We start from the raw sequence: 20,685 nt of genomic DNA, 5'->3' as shown, positions 1-20,685 counted from the left end.
CCCACAGCACAAGGCGCTCGGGCGGCCCTGACCCCAGCCCTGGGGCACATGCCGGCGCCGGGTGCAAGGGCATCCCCGCCCCTGGCGTGCCCCAGGACACGTGGCCCCACCCCCGGGCGCCCGGCGCATGAGTGGCCCCGCCCCCCGGGCGCCCGGGAGCCTCTAAAGGTTGGGGACCACTGGCATAGCCTATGGTGTAAAGCATAGTGGTATTTTCTGTTTCAATAGGTATTTAACTGTTTCATGTTTCTGAAAGAATAAAGAGTGAGGTAGCGAAGTGTTTCATTTATCTAGAGGCAGACATAGAGCTATTATCTCTCATAAAGGTTTTCTCTTGATGTTCAAACCTTAGGCCTTGTCTTCACCATGCGGAAGATCGACGCTACCACAATCAATCTTCCAGAGTTTGATTTAGTGAGTTTAATGAAGACTCCCTAAATTGAACTCAGAGGGCGCCCCCGGCAATTGCTGGTACTCCTGCTCTTGCAAGGAATAAGGTCAGCCCACAGGAGTGTTTGCTCCTGTTGGCCTCCCACTGTGGGGACGGCACCAAGGTAAGCTGATTCCAGCTACATATTCTACATGGCTGGAGTTTCATACCTTAAGCCAGGGCTACTCAAACCGTGGCCTGTGGCCCATTTATTTGTGGCCCGCTGTGCAGTTTGGATTTACGTTGCGGCTTGGGTTGATTTGTGTTTTGGAGTTAAATTCCTGGACTGTTATTGCTCATTAAAAGTGCTGTCATATGGGTGGAAATTAATATCAACAGAACTGACTTAAATGGAGCCTGTGTGTTGTGTAGTCTTGCCTTAATCTTTGTATTCACGCTTGTCAATGTGAAAAGCTATTTGCGTATATGTCTATGCAACCACACTTAAGTTGTGGCCCTCAGCATGTGCTGTGAGGATCACCGGGGCCCCCAGGGCATGCAAAGTTGAGTAACCCTGCCTTACGCTAGGTCCAGTGTCGTAAGAGCAGGAGTTTAAAAAAAAATCACTTTGCCCTCAATTGCTCCTGAACAAATCTAATCAACAAGACCAGCTGGAGAAATGATAACTATTCAAAGACTGATAAGATCAGGACACTCAGGGTGGTGATACTGAGGAAGAGGTAGTAAAAATTAGTTTCAAGAGGACAAACTTACTGCATAAAATAGCTTGCATATAAAATAGCTACTATCACTTAGCCAGAATATATACTTGTTGGCAGCACCATTTAAAAGAACTTAAGGCTGCAGCAAGTGGGAAATTATCTGAGTAATGTTGATGTTGAAAGTTCAAGGAGTAGAAGAAAGAAAAACACTTTTCTGCTTTGAACTCTCATAAACTTTCTGTGACTGGTATTTACCTGAGCCTTCAATGACCATGCTGAAAGATTCTGCTTTGGTAAAGCCACCAGATACAATGACTTACATAAACAGGACCAGGCACACTCTATAATTCCTTGTTCACTGAATTTAACACCAAATTTGATATTTTGCCAAACTACTGCAGAATGCCACGTTCCGGTGATGGAATCTGCCCTTTGGATGCAGGCAAGCACCTGAGATTTTGTTCTCTCTGCCCTGCTGCTCTCTCCATAAGGTGACGTGCATAAGCACCCATAGAAGGAGATGGAAAGCAGGACACCAGCTCTTCTGGCTTGTCAGAACTGCTCTTGCCTTCTTCTAAGAGAGCGTGCTCTGGTAGGGGTCATGGGCTGAGCCACAGAACTGCGCGTGCAGAGCAGAGCTCCAATTCCACCAGAGATACAAAACATGTGACTGCGAGATCCAAGCACGGCTGCAGGAAGAGAGTGGCAACAGTCAGGGACTAGGGGTGTAAGCGAGTAGTGGACTATCCGATAAGCCTAAGCATATTGGACAGTAAAGTCAACTACTCGCTTCCTCCCTCCCTCTTGTTGTCTCGGTCCTCCGCAGCGAGAAAAGCCACTCCGCGTCTCCCTAGTCTGCTGGGGGAGCCCCCCAGCAGACTAGGGAGACATGGAGCAAAACCGCGGAGGACGCGGGCGGTGTGACCGCGGCGCGTCTCGGCGGTCCTGCCGCCCGCGTCTCCCTGGTCTGCGGGGGGGGGCGGGGGGCGCAGCTAGTGCGCCCCCCCCCCCCAGCAGACCAGGCTTTTCTCGCCGTGGAGGATGCGGGCGCGCCGCGGTCCCACCGCCCCTGTCCTCCGCGGTGAGAAAAGCCTGGTCTGCTGGGGGGGGGGGCGCAGCTAGTGCGTCCGCCCCCCCCAGCAGACCAGGCTTTTCTCACCACTGGTCAGTTTCAGCAGCGGCTGAATCAGGACACCTGGGGTAGAGCAGCTGGGGGGCTGCCGGGTTGGTCCTACAGCGCCGAGGTGCGGCGCTACTGGACCAACCCAGCAGCACCCCAGCTGCTCTGCTCCTGGTGTCGCCAAGTCAGCCGCTGCTGAAACTGACCAGTGGCTGACTACAGGAAGCCCGGGGCAGAGCAGCTCTGCCTCGGGCTTCCTGTAGTCAGCCGCTGATCAGTTTCAGCAGTGGCTGACTTGGGGACACTTGGGGTAGAGCAGCTGGGGTGCTCCTGGGTTGGTCCAGTAGCGCCGCACCTCGGCGCTGCGGGACCAACCCAGCAGCATCCCAGCTGCTCTGCCCCAAGCATCCCCAAGAGCAACTGGGGTGCTGCCGGGTTGGTCCCGCCGCGCCAAGGGTCGGCGCTACCAGACCAACCCAGCAGCACTCCAGCTGCTCTGCCCCAGGCGTGTCCGATTCAGCCGCTGCTGGTCAGTTTCAACAGCAGCTGAATCTGGACACCTGGGACAGAGCAGCTGGGGCGCTGCTGGGTTGGTCCCCGCAGCGCCACCCCGCAGGCAGCACCCCAGGTGCTCTACCCAGGTGTCCCCAAGTCAGCTGCTGCTGAAACTGATCAGCGGCTGATTCCAGGAAGCTCGGGGCAAAGCAGCTCTGCCTTGGGCTTCCTGTAGTGTAGCCAGACATGAACCCCATCTTGTTTCCCCCCCGCCCCCAGTGAGCAAGAGAAAGGCAGTCAGCCTTTGATGCCCTGGGAACGCAGGTGTGGTGCCTGTCCCTGACTCTACCATAAACAGAAACCAGACAGTAAATGGGCTAGCTGACGACTGGGAGGCCTCCCGTCACCCTGATGGCTAGTATCAGTAATTGACACACCTGCACTGTCTCAGGTGAAGAATCTTCGCCCATCACATACCAGAGGTGCCCATTGTCTGCATCTTCCCAGGTGTGAATTATGCTTTGCACCCCTCGTGGGAAACTTGGCGTTCAAAGCCACTTTTCCTAATTGGCCACTTGAGACCAGGAAGAAGCCCATGTGACCCAAGGGGTATAAAGAGGGGTTTAGTTGCCCACCCCATTTGAGCTCCAATCACCTACACCTGCTGGCAGGTATAGATTGTCTCCCGAGGTCCGTGGGACGCCCAACCTTGCCCTACTTCTTCCCAAGGGATTGAGAGAAAGACGCTGGCCACGCCAAGTCTGGAACACAGGGGTGAGAATTGTACCTGCAATGTGTTTCTTTATGTGTACACTTTAATTGTTACTCTGTTATAAGTTTAGTTATTTCATTATAGTTTTCTTAAGGCAAACTGCTTCATTTCTATTGTAAACTGCCTTTGGTAAGGTGATTTAGCTATAAACTTTGGGAATAAGTGGCGTGCCCTCATTCACTTATAAATATATATATATTGAACCAAGTTTCTTTTATTTTATTTTCTCTTTCTTTCTCCTATAATAAGCCAGTGAGTGTCAAGCTTCTGACTTGAACCTGTGCTGCTGTATCCGAACCGAACACAAACAAAAGAACTTCAGCCGGTCAAAGGGACAGGTATAGGGAGAGCTTGGGTGTTTTGGATTGTGTCACTCCCAGGTGGCAGATCCATTGGGGCACCTCTCAGCCTCCCCAGGCTGCCCGCTGCGAAGGGATTTCTGTATCCTAGCAGCTACAATCTGAGGTGTTATAAGCTCTCCCTATAAACTTATTGGGGTGCCCATCAACCTCCTCCAGGTTGCCCACTGCAAGGGACCCCGGTCTCAGCAGTTAAAGTCTCGGGTGTATAACACACACCACTCACTGCCCTGACCGTCGGCTGACATGTAGTCAGCCGCTGGTCAGTTTCAGCACCGGCTCAATCGGGGACACCTGGGGTACAATATGTACCAGTTCTGACTTACATACAAATTCAACTTGAGAACAAACCTACAGTCCCTATCTTGTACAAAACCCGGGGACTGCTTGTATTTTTAAAATCTTTGTATGAGTCAATATATGCAGCCTACTTCTACAGTAAGATGAACAGGTTATTATATTTGATCAGTATACTGCCTAGTAGAGCGTGTCTGGAATTGACCATTTCACCCCCAAAAACTGGGTTTTAGTTTCACCAGTCAGAGAGTAATAGCTGCATTCTACAACTGTCAGTAGTTCAGTAATTAGGGAACACACCTTGGATATGTGAAATGCAGATACAAGTACCTACTCTGCCTAATTCAGGCTGTTGGATATTAAAGGCAGGTCCCTTTAAAATCTCTCGAGTTTTCTCCCCCACAAGAAAATCTAGATGTAGAATGGGAAATTTTTTGAAATTTTTCACAAGAGGGGAAACAGCTTCTGGTGCAGTCTTACTGTCCAATGTAGCAAGTGTAATAGTTTACACTGTCATGAGAGTTCTCCATGTTCTGTTTTTGTTTTCTTACTTTGACCATGAAAGTTTAGGCCTATTATAAAGAGAACACTGCTGGTTTTTGGACTTCCTGACTAAATAAGAGAGTAGAATCTAAGAACTCTATGCTCCAGCACCACTACTACAAGAAAAATTCCACAGAAGAGAAGAGGAAAGGAGCATTGGGGAAGTTTCTAGTTATCGACTTACTGTGTCTCGGTCCCCAGTAGCATCTCCATCTTCTCTCCTGCGTGGTTGCTAAGAACAGTTAATCTGAAGAGATGACTTGTAGAGCTCTGCCGAGAGTACAGAATAGTCGAACTGTTCTTCACAGGTGAGGAATTCAGCTCCTCACTATCACATTGTTCAACCAACAGCTGGTCCCTCAAGGAATAATCTGTGACATTGTAACTCTCCTCACTGCAAAACAAAGAAAAAAACCTAACACTTCTGCTCAGAGTAAACAAATCTCCACTAAATGCATCCAAGAGCAAATTCATTAGTAACACCCATTTCAAGGCACCTGATTATTCTGACACTTTCAGCCCTTTGGCAACTTTTTTCCACCAAAATATTTACAAGAGCATCTGCTTGTCAAAGACACAAAAGAAATTAATCTTTGCACCTTAAGGCATTTCAGTCAGCAGCACAGTTTACATGGCTTTGACACTCCTGGGGTATTTATAAGCTGAATTTATCCCATAGCAAACAGAGAATAATGTCTTCTGGTTTATTTTTTTTTAACTCCCCAGTAATTGACACCCAAAAGCAATGCTGTTTTAGAATACACTCTACTAAAATGTTGCACACTTTGTTGCTTGTGTAGGCTGAGCATACTAGATATTCCAGTGGCTCTTTGCATCTCCCCATTTCCCCCCATACCCAAGCTCCCCACCCTACCATGTACTTCTATTTCAGGGAGTTCATACAACTCTCACCCCCATAACAGGGGCCATGTTCCACCCTGACTATTCCCCAAAGAATCTCTAACTCATCCCCCACCCTGAGCTTGAGTGCCACAAATTAGCTACAGTATTTGCAGTTCTCTGGAAGCTCTCAGAGGACAGGGTAAGAGTTGCTGAGCATAGGGCTCAGCTTTTCCTGCATGTGCTCCAGTTGGGAGCACCCAGGGAGATAGTGGACCAGAGACTGTGGAAGTCTGGACCACACAGATCATACCTGTATTCTGAATCACATTCCAGGATTATTTGGCATATAATAGCACTTTTCTATATGTGTGACTTCCAGCATTAATTTTGTGTAGGGTTACTGAAATGGGGCGGGGGGAAGAGGGAAAATATGCCATGAAGAAATACAATTTTTAAAAAATTGTTACCCAAGCACTAAGACTTTTACAAATTTATACTCCTTCTCCCTAAACAACTCAGTCATTCAACTTCCTAAATCAAACGTCCTCAACTACTCTAGTTAAGAATTATTCTTTGTTGTTATGTAAGACAATGCCTGGTCAGGTCATCCTGTTTCCTGTTACTAGACATTTCTGTGCGCTGACAACAAACATTTACTTCAATCCCTCCCAGACCCCAATCCATTAACATGTATCTATGATAACAGGTGCCAGAAACATAGAGTCTCTAAATATCTTCAGAAACATGCCTAAGCACTTCACACTGTGAATCCACGCTGGTTTCTATTACATTTGTTGTCTTAGCCAACTTATTCATTCATGCGCAATTAAATATAAAGAAATGGTAGAAAACACCTTTCCAGGAGAAGTCAATCTTAATTACATTTCCAGTTCTTAAATTGTTTACCTGTGCTCAACTATCAAAACATTATTTAAGGAACATTTGAAAGAATTTGCACCACTTACTTTAGTAATGGAATTGCTAAGGTAGGAGAAAAGGCAAACTGAAAAGCCTTTCCCTTCAACTGCATAGTGTGGATGTATTTCCCAGAATTGTCTTACATATGATTGTAAATTCACCAGCTGTTCATCGAGATGGGAACTTTTTAAAAGCAACCTAGCTTTACCAGTTTCAATAAACCTAGTCCATCTTGTAAATTCTGACAAGGCTCCCACTTCTGAAACCAGGCAGGGTTATTTTTCAGATTTATTGCCCCTTAAAGGCTTGTTGAAAGAGAGAGAAAAATTCCAAATCTGGTAATCTTCTGTACCACAGCACAGAAAAAAAGCCATCTCAATCAATATGTTTCTCAATTGCTTCTGATTGTGTAGTAAGAAATTCTCCTTTTAGTTCAAACCAATGGTTTTTACAGCTATGCTGGTATGGATGACTAATCCATGAATTAACCAGTCACCATTATCTGAACCAATTAAATAATAACCATCTAACAATGAGATATGAAGAGAAGACAATAATTCTAGGTTTCACAGTAACTGTTCTGTTTACTTTCAGAATGTTTGTTTTATTCAGCTCCCCTTAAACTAGTAACTCAGCGGAACCCCTTCCTCTCTCGTCAAAATCCACACTAAACCTGGTCAAATAATTGCTTTCACTTACAGTCTAGAGGTACAAAAGGAATTGCACAGCTCCACTGAGATTCAGTCTGTTCTATAGATCTTTTCTTATCGTCTACAGCAGAGAGATACCATTATCCACTTGGCACCCAATCAAACCAGAACGTATGGTATATACTACTTTACATTACACAACTAAAGTTTCTTTTCCCCTATTTTATTTTTTAAGTGACTTCTGCTCGGCAGATTAAAGGTTGAAGAAAGGAAGTTTAAAATTCACTTCAACTTCTGGAAAGCCACTGGTAATATGTCATTGACTAGCAGCTCTGCTTTCTTTCTGCTTCTTGAATTCAACCTATAAGCATCCAATTTAGACACGGACAAATGTCAAATTGCACAAAATCTCATTGCAAACTCAAATGTTTAAAATACCAATTCCTTGTCCAAACAAAGTCACGGTGAATTAAGTATGTGTTTTGTTATAAGAGTATGGCAATTATTTTAATATAATTCAAGAAAATACCTAATTGTCTTCTCGATAAGGTTCCTCTAAGCTAGAGGACAGCAAACTGCCACATCCAGCCATTTTAATATGACTCCCGAGTGCCCTCAAGGGAGCGAGGTCCGAGGTTTGCCCTGTTCCACATGGTTCCTAGAAACAGTGGGTTGTCCCCGCTTCCAGCCAGCTCCTACACGTAGGGGCAGCTAGAGGACTTGGTGTGCTGACCTGCCCCATGCACCATCCTCACAGCTTCCACGGTCTGGGAACCTGTGGGTGAGGGGCTAGTGCACAAAGACACTTGGCTGTGTCTGCATGGCAGCTGGCTGAACGGTGGGGCATGGCACTGCTTCCAGGAGCTGCACGGGGAGGTAAGTGTGCCTGGAGTCTGTACCTGAGCCCATGCCCTCAACCCTCTGCCCCAGCCCAGATCCCTCGTCCACCTTTTGAACCCTTTTGTCGCAGCCCAGAGCACCCTGCTGCAGCCCAAACTCCTCATTCCCAGCCCCACCCAACAGCCACACACACAGCTAAAGCCCTCACAGCCTGTTCTGCACTCCACCCCTCAAGCCCAGGCCAGAGCCCCCTCCACCTTCAAACCCTTCATCCCCAGCCTCACCTCAGAGCCCATATTCCCCACCCCCTCGCATTCCAATCCCTGCCCAAACCCAGAGCTCCTCCCGCATCTTGAACTTCTCATTCCTGGCCCTACCCCAGAGCCTGCACTCCCAACCTGGGCCCTCACCCCCCCCCCCAACCCTAACTACATAAGCATTCATGGCCCTCCATTCAATCTCCATACCCTGATGTGACCCCAGAGGCAAAACGTTTGCACACCTCAGCTCTAAGCAGCATCAGGACACCATGCCCTAAATCACACACCCACCACTGTACAAATCAAAGTAAGCAGTACTATATAGGAGAGGTAGGCAAGCCAACAAAGGCATAAGCCTGGTTCTGGCTTATCTCTGTGTCCATGGAATACTGAAAGCCAAAGAAATGCCAACCCAGTGAGTATGTTCCTGCAAGGACTCCATGTGTTTTCTTATAAACAATTGTTTTGGACAGACTCCATCAGTGAGCATGAGCTTTGACTTCTAGAAACACGTGAGAATTTCACTTGGAGCTACAGCACCTTCATGTGCTCCAACAAGGCAGAGCAATATTCTGAAGTACTTTAATTTGAAAATACGAATCTGGTAAGCATTTATCAACTAGAAACATTTGCTATTGGTACAAGCAATTGTTATTTGGTCTGTCTGTCTACTGTACAGGTAAAAATGTCACTGAAATTAGAATGTAAAATCCCATTTAGTTGGCTACAAATAGCAGCCAGGATATCACGGAACCTTATTTAGGAAGGAACATCAATTTTATAAGCCCTCCTGCTGTACCATTAATACTTTTCACTCCACCTGAAAACACTTATGTTTTCAAATGTTGGCAGGGAGCATGCAGCCTGCAGAGCAGTCAGCATATTATGAATAACATTGCTTCAGTCCCAATAAATTTCATATGAGTAGGGATGTGTCTTGATTCTAAGAAGAAAGATACAGAGAAATCTTTGGCTTCATCCTCAAATTTCTTGACGTTTATAAAGCACTGAATCCCACAGACCAGCTGCTTTGAGAGGTGGAAACCCAATTTTATGTTTTTTCCTTGTTTTTCTTACAGTGAACAGACACAGGTAACAAAAAACAATCCCACAGCTGATAAACATTGGGATTGTTATTTTTCCCTCCAGAGGAAAATGTCAGAGGCCAAACCAAAATGGAAAAACAATCAAAGGAGTTGCAGAGGAACTTGTTCTTGCTAAAACAAAGAACCAGTGACATGCTTCATATAGCACTTTATTTTTTTAAAATGCAGGGGTACTCACCTAACGTGCCCTAGAACACGCATGGGCAAAAGGGCCTCCACGGGCTGGATCCAGCTTGTGGAGGCCCTACGGCTCCCCCATGTCCAAGCCAATTAGGGCTTGGGGATAGAGGGAAGTACACGAAGGTTCCTCTGCTCTGCCAGAAGCACGTGGCACTTAGAAGCACCACATGCTCCTGGCGGGGTGGGAGGAGGCTTTGCATGCTCCCCTACCCCCAGGTGCTGATTGGCCTGGGGGTGGGGGAGCACAGGAAGTCTCTTCCCACTGCCAGGGGCATGGGTGCTTAGTGGGAAGGGGGGGGGGGGCAAAACGGCTCCCACATCCCCACACCAATCATGGTTTGTGGATGAGGAAGCCCGAAGCACCTGGCCCTACCTCTTCCTTTTGAGGTCCCACCCCTTCCGGTTTTGAAGTGGCCCACGGCAAAAAAATATTGCTCACCTCTGCTCTAGAAGTATAGCAAAGAATTCATTATTTTGTAAATTTTGTAAAGTTATGTGCAAAATAAAAAATTAATTGTGCCCTGCTTTTCTTTATAAAGAGGATCAGAAAAAGTTCTTTAAAGAAATCTTTCTGTATTTTTTACACTGTATTAGAATTTCAGCAGCTCTATAGGCTGTCTATATTAGGGTAATAGATACAGTAATAGAATCTGTTAGCCAATACATTTTAAAACACATCTTTTATCTTAGTCCAGGCATGCTCTATAGATAAGACCCCTGTGTGAACACAAAATTTGTATCCACAAAAATGAGCCACAGATATCTACATCTGCGGATGCAAATACCACAGGTATGAAGCAGACTTCTGCAGATTTGCATGGCTCTATCTATAGAACTGTGACTTGAATAGTTATAATTTTAAATGTGCTGAACAACATCTACAGTGGATGATAAAAATGGTTTTATAAATTATGGCAGGGCATCCAATTTACTTAAAAAAAAAAAGTCCTCACACCTTTTCCCTTCAAATGTTGTACACGTCTAGGCCTTCATGAGAACTAGTGAAATGGCAACCACTGAAGAGTCAAGAAAGCAAAGAGTAAAGATTTTTAGTCAACTTAACACTCTACAATTATGGGGAAAACACATAATTTCAATGATTTATTTATATTTTAAAATAAATTAAACATTTCTTCAGTATGTGCATCAAAATATGAGCCTGGGAGCTTAAGTTCACTACTCTAGCTAGACACTAAAAACCATGGATTGAACAGACACTGGATTTAGAACAGCAATCTGTAATCTACTAAACCCCTTTTTTTGTCCTGTCACTGCAGAGGTGATACACCGCTTCGAACGTTCCCTTCCAATATATGCTAACCACTTATGTTAACTAACCTGTTCCTTACTACATTTTGCTGTGACCCAGGAGTTCTTTTCTTAGACCTGAGGAAGAGCTCAGGGTATGTCTACACTACCGAGTTGTGTCTACAAAGTTTATGTTGACACCCAAAAGATGGCAAAACAAGAACTGACAGAGGGTGTTCACACTTGCTTCCCTGTGGACAGATCATATGCACATTTGAGACACCATCATCGACAGAGTGAGCAAGGCCCTAAAGGGGTGGGCAACCCGTTACAGATGAAGAGCCAAAATTGTGGTGGATACAGTACAAAGAGCCAAGGGAAAAAAAGCTTTTGAGTAAAAAAAAAAAAAGCAAGCAGCCTCCCTTCCCCTTTCCCTCCCCCCCAGCTGCTACCCTTTTAAGAGCAGAGCAGGCATTGCCCTTTTGAGGCAGCCACAGGATGCTGCAATTCCAGCTCTGTCTCTTTTAGACAGAAACATGTTGCCCCTGTCAGAGCCACGGGTGCGGGAGCCACAATTTTTTCTTTGAAGAGCCATAGTGCAGTAGGAAGATGGAGATTATCGCATCTTCAGATCCTCTCTGAGTTCTCCCTCAGTTCCTAAACTGCTGAGGATGGCATCATAAATAGCCTTCTGTGAGTTCTCCATGCTGAGAAATATCAGAGCAGCACAGCAATCTGTCCCCCTCCCCATGCAGTAGCAGTCTGCCTGCAGCCCTGTTCCTAGTGCAGGGCAGAACAGGAGCAGTCCAATGATTTTCTCTTTGTTCCCCAAACAGAGCAACACATGAAGCTGTCAAATACTTCACAGGGCTTTGAAAGGAGAGGCGTGCATGCCTGCAGGGCAGCAGAGATCAAAACACTGAGCACAGCCATCAGGGCAGGCCTTGTGGGATATTGGCGGAAGCCAGTTCTGCCAACAAAACAAATAGCAGTGTCTATTGTTGACAATGAAGGGGGTGGGGGGAGAGAGTCTCTCCTAGGTGTACACTTTTTTTGTCACCAAAACTGGGCATTTTTCCCAACCTAGTTAACATAACTAGGTATGTTAACTATCAGTTATTTTACTAGTCAAGTAGTTGATGGAATTTCCATCGATTACTTGACTACTCAATAGGTACTTCCTCATTCCTCCTTTGAAATGTAACAAGAGCACCCGCTGGGGCTCTTGTAACATTTCAAAGGAGGAACGTGGAACTCTGCGTGCAGCCCAGGGCCAGCAGGAAGTCCTGCTGCACACAGGCGTGACAACTTTGAGGTGTACTAGAGTCTCCTGCCGAGGGAGGGAGTGGGGGTGGGAGGTGGTCTTGTGTATTTCAAAGTGGAAGTGCAGCATGGGTCAGCAGAAGACTCAGGAGTCCCCCGCTGATCCCGGGCTCTGTGCTGCGCTGCCAATTTGAAATGCTGCACAGAGCCCAGGATCAGCTGTCCCTGGACTTCACGCAGCACTGCCACCTTGAAACGCAGCCTCGGCATTTCAAAGGGGCAGTGCTGCATAGCTGAGCCCAGGATCAGCTGTGCGGCACTGCCGCTTTGAAGTACCCCCCCTTTCTGCCCTTTGCAGCCTCTATCTAACAGAGGCAGCAAGGGAGGAAAGGTCGATTAGTTGACTAACTATCCAACAGCTTATCAGACAGTTGACTAGTCTACTAGTCTTCAACATCCTTAGTATGTATGCTGTTACTGATTTGTTGACAAAAGTCAGTTTTTGACAACAAAACTCTGTAGAGCAGACAAATCCTGAATGAGGCTAAGAAACTTCTCTCTCTCTCACCAATAGAAGCTGGTGCAATACAAGACATTATCTCACTTTCTTGGCCTCTCTAATATCCTGAGCCAACACAGATACAAATATGCTACATGAGTAGAAAATGTATAGTAAAAAAAATTCAAATCCTTCACTCTTTTCAATGGGTCTTTTTAAACCAACATAATAGAGGTACAAATGAATCTCTTATTTTAGTTCATTACCATTAATGAAAAGCTCCTGCAAGCTCCATACTGAAATTTTAGTATTTCATTACAAGAGTTGCTTCCTTTCGTTTGTGCTGAGATAGACATTTGCTTGTAGTTAGGAAACTGTTGTGTTGTGTTTTTTTTGGGGAGGGGGAGGGCATCTGGATCATAAACCCAGTTTTGCAAGCAACTATGAACAGGTAACATTCCAAAGTAGTATTTGACCTTTGGATGGTTTCCAATTTATGAAGTCCAGCTGCATTCCATTGTCAAGATTATCTCAGGAGTTGACACACCATGCAGCCATTAAACAGATAGAGTTTTGTGGTATTACAGAAAGTGAGCTGAAAATATTTAATAACTCTATAGCTTCACTAAAACAGAAGTCTCTTTGCAGTTTGAGAGAAATCTTTTAACAATCTTCAGTATACAATTTGGGGATCTTTTTTGAATTGGTGAATAAAGAACGCCTGCTTCAGCTCACTACTCCTTGAGTAGAAAGGGAGCAATACAGCAAGCCAGCTCAAATGCATCTACTCCATAATGAATGCTGTAATCCCTAACTAGACTTTCTTGGCCTCAGTATTGTGTGCGTCGGAGCTATCTGATCCAGGCAGGTTCAAGGGGGAGCTCTGTTCCATCCTGGAACAGAATGCTGCTCTGCAGTACACTTTCAGGCCTTCGTGAGAAGCTGTAGGGATGCTCCTGCAGACTGTTCATTTTCTGAGCTCTCTGACAGATTGAGAAAATGTAAATGATAGAAACACTGATAAATGGCAACATATGAATAGTGATCTAAACCTAGCAATTCTATAACAATGCCTCAGGTCAGGTTCAGAAGAGGTAAAGGTTATATAAGCAGTTGTAGCAAGGGGAGATGGAATGGTGCTGGAAGTTCAACCTGGGAACAACACACACAGTTCAGATTAAATGTGACCTAGCAAAAATATATAGATTGTACTTAGGTATGGTTATTTTAAAGCAGCACTAAGATGTCACATGTAATGCCTTTTATAAACAGATTTAGCCTGCCTGAAGTATTTATATGACACCACATGTAATATTTGGTTTCTGTAGAACTGAATTTTTCATTTAAGGCTAGGTCTACATAAGGGGATACGTTCGAATTAAGATACACAACTCCAGCTACATTAATTGCATAGCTGGAGTCCACATACCTTGATTTGAATTTTGGCACCATCCGCACGGTGGCAAGTCAATAGGAGAAATGAGAGCCTTACTGGAACAGTTAAATCAAATGCCAGAAGATAGACATTCGGAGCATCGATCCATGGGAAAGTATAAACATGACCTTAGAAATCTGCTTGCTCTCACAGTTGTGAAGAAAACCTTCAAAATGTGACCCAAGCACAGTTAACACAAGGCTACTTGCCTGATACAGCTTGAAAAATTACTCCAGAGAAGGGTATGAATTCCTCTGCCCTCTAAGAAGTTTACATGTGATGGGTCATTATTGGACTTGAATGTCAATGTCATTAGTAATCACGTTAGCGGACGGAACGGGGATGAGGATGAGTGTGGATCATAAGGGGCTAGAATTTGGTGCTTCTGCAAGAAGGAAAATGCAAAGGAAGAACAGAAGAAAAATAGGAAAGAAGGAGGAGAAATGTAGAAAACACAAGAAAAATTTTGGTGGTAATTTTTTTCATTGAGTAATGATGAATACAGCACTGAACACATAAGGATAATAACAACTGACCAGTTAGCTGCTACCCCAGGGACACTGTCTACCATTAAATCTTTGACACCAACAGGACAGTCACTGTGCACAGTGATCAGCACTAAAGCTATGTCCCAGTCCATCAACCATAAAAAGGGTATTTGAACACAGTTTTCCATCACACATTCAAGGGATAGAAACCATAACGGTTGTGTTAAGAAGGCCAGAAAACCTCACATAAAATATGCAGGTGTGCTTTTTACGCTGCAAATGCAGAGGTTATCTATGGCTTGGAAGACTCCACAGAAGGTGGAGAATGAACTCATTCAGGCAATCACAAGAAGCTGAATGCTAAGCAGTGGAGAAGGGATAGATTTTTTAGCCACTATTTAAAGCTCTGGATCAGAAAGTAAAAAAGGCCCTGGATTCAGGATACAACTGTCAGTCCCCCAAGCCAGGAGGGACGCAGGAGAGAAGGTGGACCTGAGGCCTCACATACTTTTGATTGAAGGAACAGCAAAGAGTGAAACAGGAAGAGCCACTGCAAGCATCTGCAAGCAGGTTTCCTCACTGACCTAGTGGATTTATCATTAGAAAACCATTTTGTGTCAATGCTCTCTGGCCCAGTGGAACCATGCTACAGGCAAAATGGGGGCCAGCAGGCCAGCTGCCCAAAAGTAAAGGTCTCACTGGGTGTCCCTGGGATCTGCTAGCTTCCGGAGCCAAAGCCCCAGACTGATCTGCAGCAGACTGCAGTGCCATAACCTCTCGGGGAAGAAGCATGCTGGAGTTGGGGATGTTAAATTTCAATTAAACAGTTAATCGAGTAGTTGATGGAAATTCCAACAGCTACTCAATTAGTCAATAAGGAGGGAGGAGGACGCTTGCTACCCCTGCTGCGGCTCTGCCTTTGAAATATAGCAGAGCTGCCTGCGGCTCTTGCTACATTTTTAAGGCAGAGGCACAGCAGGGAACTTGAAAAAGGGGAGGCAGAGGTGCAGCAGGGAACCCAGGACTGCTGCACCTCTGCCTTTGAAACGTAGCAAGAGCCTTGGGCAGCTTTTGCTACATTTCAAAAGCACAGGTGCAGCTTCTGGGACTGTGGGTAAGCTGGGACAGCTGATTCCCAGCTCGTGCCCTGCTGCCCTCTGCCTCCCCTTGTTGCTTACAACCCTAGCTGAAGCAACTCTGAATTTCCTGCTTCTTTGTGACACATGGAGAATTTAATGGGGCTCTAAATGATCCCCGAAAGCACATGTACTTATGCTTTAAACATCATGCTGCTATGCAGCCCAATCATGCATATGCATCTAAAATATTTCAGAGTTGCATGGGATTTGGCCATATGATGCCCATTAAAGCAAGGGGAATTGGGCTGTTAAATCCCATTCAACTATTTGAGAATGTAGAGGCAGGCTGTTAAGTCTTATTACACATGTAGGATGCACTCAAACTAAGAGGCTGTGGAGGAACGTGACTAGTAAAGCACTGTTGGAATGAAAGCATAAAATCCTATGCAGAACATGCCTGTAATGTACAGTTTCATGAGGTTTCTTGACCTTTAGTATCTTACAGCTAAATCTCATTGCACAAATGCTTTTCTGGAGTGCTTGTTCCCCTGTATCACACAAACACAGTCCTTTTAATGATGCTTCTGGTATGTAAAACATTTAGAACGTGAAATCTTTGCGTTAAGATTTGGAGACTTCAGTGGCTCAGCTAAAGGTTATGGGTCTATTACAGGAGAGGCAGGGTGAGGATCTGTGGTCTGCAATGTGCAGGAGGTCTGACTAGACAGATGATCACAACAGTCACTTTCAGCCTTAAGGTTGGAGTCTAATTGTAAGTACTGCTCTACATGCTGAACACTGATGTACCAGCACTGCTTATCAGTTATCTGTGAACGACTTAGACATATACCATCAATCCTGGCCTCAACACTCCTTGTGCTGAGCTCTACAAATATGGTTAATATGGTTAACCATAGCAAGCAAAAATAAGCTTTGGGATACAGAGCAAAAATTTCAAGCAGTTGAATTATTAGAACTTATAATTCAGGAGTGCAGGAGAGGATTTGCATAGCAGCAGTGAAAAATGCAGGAGAAACCCAACTGTGCAAATATAAATACATAACATCAAACCTGTTTATCACCTTCCAAATATCCCTGGTTACATCTTAAAAACTTGAGAAACTGTACTAACAGTGCTATTACAGTCATTACATAATTTAATGTTTGAACATGTGCAAAAGTCAGTTCAAGTTTAACATTGAAAAACTTAATGAAACAGATATTTCTTTGTACAACTAAGGGTACGTCTAGACTACATGCCTCTGTCGCCAGGGGCATGTAGATTAGGCTACCAGACATAGGAAAACGAAGCGGCGATTTAAATAATCGCCGCTTCATTTAAATTTACATGGCTGCTGCGCTGAGCCGACAAACAGCTGATCAGCTGTTTGTTGGCTCAGCGCGGCAGCCATGTAAATTTAAATGAAGCAGCGATTATTTAAATCGCTGCTTCGTTTTCCTATGTCTGGTAGCCTAATCTACATGCCTCTGTCGCCAGAGGCATGTAGTCTAGACGTACCCTAAGGGACAATAGATTGCATAAAATAATATAATTAGTAAATCTGTCTGCATTTGCAGGACATTTTGCGATCAGAATTTCTGTGGTAGGTTCACAGAACTCAATAATTTTCAATTTCATGTATTTATTTAGAAAGGCCTAGGTACAATGAACATATGAACCCCAAGATTAACATCAAATTTTATTTACCATCACTCATGGAACCACTGGGATATAACAGATTCCAACAGCTAGAGGATGTTATAAATCAACATCACCAGAATTTGGACAGAAAAAATTATTACAGGCAGTCCCCGGGTTACGTACAAGATAGGGACTATAGGTTTGTTCTTAAGTTGAATTTGTATGTAAATCGGAACTGGCTCCAGATTCAGCTGCTGCCACTGAAACTGAACAGGGGCTGACTACAGGAAGCTGGAGGCAGAGTTGCTCTGCCCCCAGCTTCCTGGAATCAGCCTGATCAGTTTCAACAGCTGCTGAATCTGGATCCTGGGACAGAACAGCTGAGGCGCTGCCCAGTAGGTTCCCACAGGACCAACCTGGCAGCACCCCAGCTGCTCTACCCGAGGTGTCCCGCAACAAAAGCCTGGTCTGCTGGGGGGGGGTGCACTAGCTGCGCCCCCTCTCCCCCCAGCAGACCAGGGAGACCCGAGCAAAGCCGCACAGGCGGAGGGACCCTGCTGCCCGTGCGGCTTTGCTCCTGTCTCCCTGGGGTGCTGGGGGGAGTCCCCCCCAGCAGACCAGGGAGACCAGAGCAAAGCCGCACAGGCGGAGGGACCCCGCTGCCCGTGCGGCTTTGCTCCGGTCTCCCTGGGGTGCTGGGGGAGAGTCCCCCCCAGCAGACCAGGGAGACCCAAGCAAAGCCGCACAGGCGGAGGGACTCCACCGCCCATGTGGCTTTGCTCCTTTGCCCCCGAGCAAAGCCGCACAGGCGGTGGGATGCCGCCTGTGCGGCTTTGCTCCTGTCTCCCATGTCTGCTGGGGGGGTCCAGCAAAGCCGCTGGACCCCCCCAGAAGACCAGGGACACCCGAGCAAAGCCGCCGCCTGGGCGGCTTTGCTCGTTTGCCCGGGAGCAAAGCCGCCCAGGCAGCGGGACCCCCAGGCGGCGGCTTTGCTCGGGTGTCCCTGGTCTGCTGGGGGGGTCCAGCGGCTTTGCTGGACCCCCCCCCCCCCCCAGCAGACCAGGGAGACCGGGAGAAGCTTTTCTCGCCCCGGAGGACACACCCGCCGCCCGTGAGCTCCGGGGCGCGAAAAGCCCCGTTCGTAAGTGTGGATCCGACATAAGTCAGATCCGCGTAAGTCGGGGACTGCCTGTACAAAAAAATTATCTTAGATGCTAGATAACCAAAATTATTGCACAGGAAACCAATAAACAAGGTAACAATACAGATAGTAGACTTGCTCATTGTTTTCAAACTCAGAAGTTTACTTAGCTACCAGCACAATAAAATATTAACTTTAGTCCCCTGAGAACAGGAAGAGACATGCTGTTTAAAGATCTGTGATACAAATCTGTGATGTGCTGCCAATGTTTCAAAAAGGGGCCCTCATAAAAATGTTCTCTGTAACTTGTGATAAACCTTATGTCCCACTAGTGTATATACTACAGAGAACAGGCTGGGGGAAAATCTATTCACTTGAATGTAACCAAGAGCTAAGGCAGCAAACAAATCATGTGGCACTTTGCTGGAAGTGTGCACATTTTGTTTCTGAAAAATGCATAAACAACTACAGGATCATAGTATAATGCTCAATTGTACTATTTAAAGAACAGACTCAAGATTTTAGAAATCTTTTTAAAAATACCTGATAGTTTCAGGGGGACAGCTGTGTTAATCTGTAAAAACAATGAGTAGTCCTGTGGTACCTTAAAGTAGAACAAAAATATATACAGAACCACGAGCTTTCGTGGGCAAAACCCACTTGTGGTGTATCTGATCAACCCAAGAGCAAAACATTTGCTCTTCAAAACAATTTTTGTTAACTACAGGAGCAAATAATCTCTGTCAAACAATACAACAGCATCTGCAGAGGGCACAAATTCCATCAAAGGCAGAAGTATGATCTCAACCTTCTCTTTGATTTGGTGGTAGTGGTGATCCCAGCAGCTTCCTCCAGGATACTGGTACAGACTCTCCATAAAAGAACAGTATGGAGAGAGATTCCTACTCTATATATTTATCTATCTTGCTAAAATGTATGCCTTTGAGTCACTATTATTGAACTGGATTATCATTTCTGATTGATCCCCAATCAATGAGATTCTGGGTGTGGCCTGATGGAGAAATTAAAATGCTTCTCTAATTCATTTCTTCTTTGAAGAAGCACAACATACCAAACTGGTATGACTACAACATTTTAGATGTTTCAGCAATACTTAAGGCTTTTTCAGTCAACGTTTCCATTTACATGAGATTTTGTTTTTGTGCTGCAAGCATATTATACACACTGATTCTTCTCATATCTTCCTCATTCACTCACACATAAAAATGGTTGTTAAAGGAATAATCTAAAAATGCCTTGGGAACAGTAAATTGTACTTAAGGTAAATACTAAACAACAAATTTAGCCTGAAGCCAGGAAGTTTACATTCTCATTTCCCCAAAGTGACTCATGCAACATTCACTGTAGCCTCTGTGATTCGAGGAATTAGACACAAATGCAGTTTTAGAGTGGTGAAGCTCTTACCTCTTCTTCTTTGTAATAATAAGGACATCATTGAAGAGGAAGAAGTACACTTGCTGTTTACAGGTCCTTTTAGAGAATAATCCAGTGTCTTCCACAAATGTAGTTAATTCACCCCTTTTTACTAACCACCGGGAAGAGGAGACCAGTGGAAATGGCTACAAATAAGAAAGCAATGTTTTAATCCTAAATCACAAGCATTTTATCAGAAAAAGGAGTATCAAGATCAGTTGGAAAAATGCATGAATAAACTCAAAATGTAGAAATATGAGTAGACTGAAACTCTCTAGTCTGGCACTCTGTTCTGGCAACATTTGTGGTCTGGTATGATTTGAGTTGGCCACACCTATGATAAATGGACCTGGCTAAATTTTCTGGCATCCGATAGTTGGTTTACAGCCAACAATCCTTGTTCTTAATGTTATGTGCTGTTCTTTAGCTCTAATTTACCCCTAAATGTCTTTTAAGAGCTCAGTAAGCAGTGTAAGTGTTGGTAATGCTGCTAAACAATATTGACTTCCCCTGGTTCAAGCAAATTCTCTGGTTCAGCACCTGTCAGGTCTAGACGGCATCAGATTAGAGCGGTTCAACCTGTATAGGTGTCAAATTAGGACTTCAAGATTCAAAATAATGACAATACAGGAGAGATTTGCTAATAGTGGATGCTTTAGAGGTATTCACTACCTTCTCACTGTATCTGGCAAAACCATTTGAAGAACAAACAGAAGGTGGAATTGAGCACACTCTGAAATGGAGCAAACAGAATATTTCTACTTAATGCAGAACTAAGTGAATGTCTTAAGAAGGGTAGAAATAAAATGGTGTTTGAATAGTCCCAGACCAGTCTCTCTTAGGGATGTGAACAACTAGTCGACTATCTGATAAACAAATGCTTATCGGATAGTCAACTGTCTAGTCAACTAGTTACTCCCCCACCTCCTTACTGCCTCTATCAGAAAGAGGGGGAGAGCAGGGGATACTTCAAAGTGGCTG

The 20,685-nt window shown here is 45.1% G+C and overlaps 1 protein-coding gene across 1 annotated transcript in view; it reads right to left on the bottom strand.

Moving 5' to 3' along the window:
- Positions 1-20,685, bottom strand: part of ARHGEF26 (Rho guanine nucleotide exchange factor 26) — a 114,789-nt gene that overhangs the window by 27,623 nt on the left and 66,481 nt on the right. The window contains exons 11-12 of the mRNA XM_075937745.1: positions 19,696-19,850; positions 4,863-5,072 (exon numbers count right to left, since the gene is read on the bottom strand). Coding sequence (XP_075793860.1) covers positions 4,863-5,072; positions 19,696-19,850 — 365 coding nt within the window. The remainder of the gene's footprint in view (positions 1-4,862; positions 5,073-19,695; positions 19,851-20,685) is intronic.

The sequence above is a fragment of the Pelodiscus sinensis genome, chromosome 10 (genome assembly GCF_049634645.1).
Source record: "Pelodiscus sinensis isolate JC-2024 chromosome 10, ASM4963464v1, whole genome shotgun sequence".
In the NCBI taxonomy this organism is placed as follows: Eukaryota; Metazoa; Chordata; order Testudines; family Trionychidae; genus Pelodiscus; species Pelodiscus sinensis.
The sequence above is the reverse complement of the archived record's forward strand: the minus strand, read 5'-3'. Positions and strand labels throughout refer to the sequence as shown.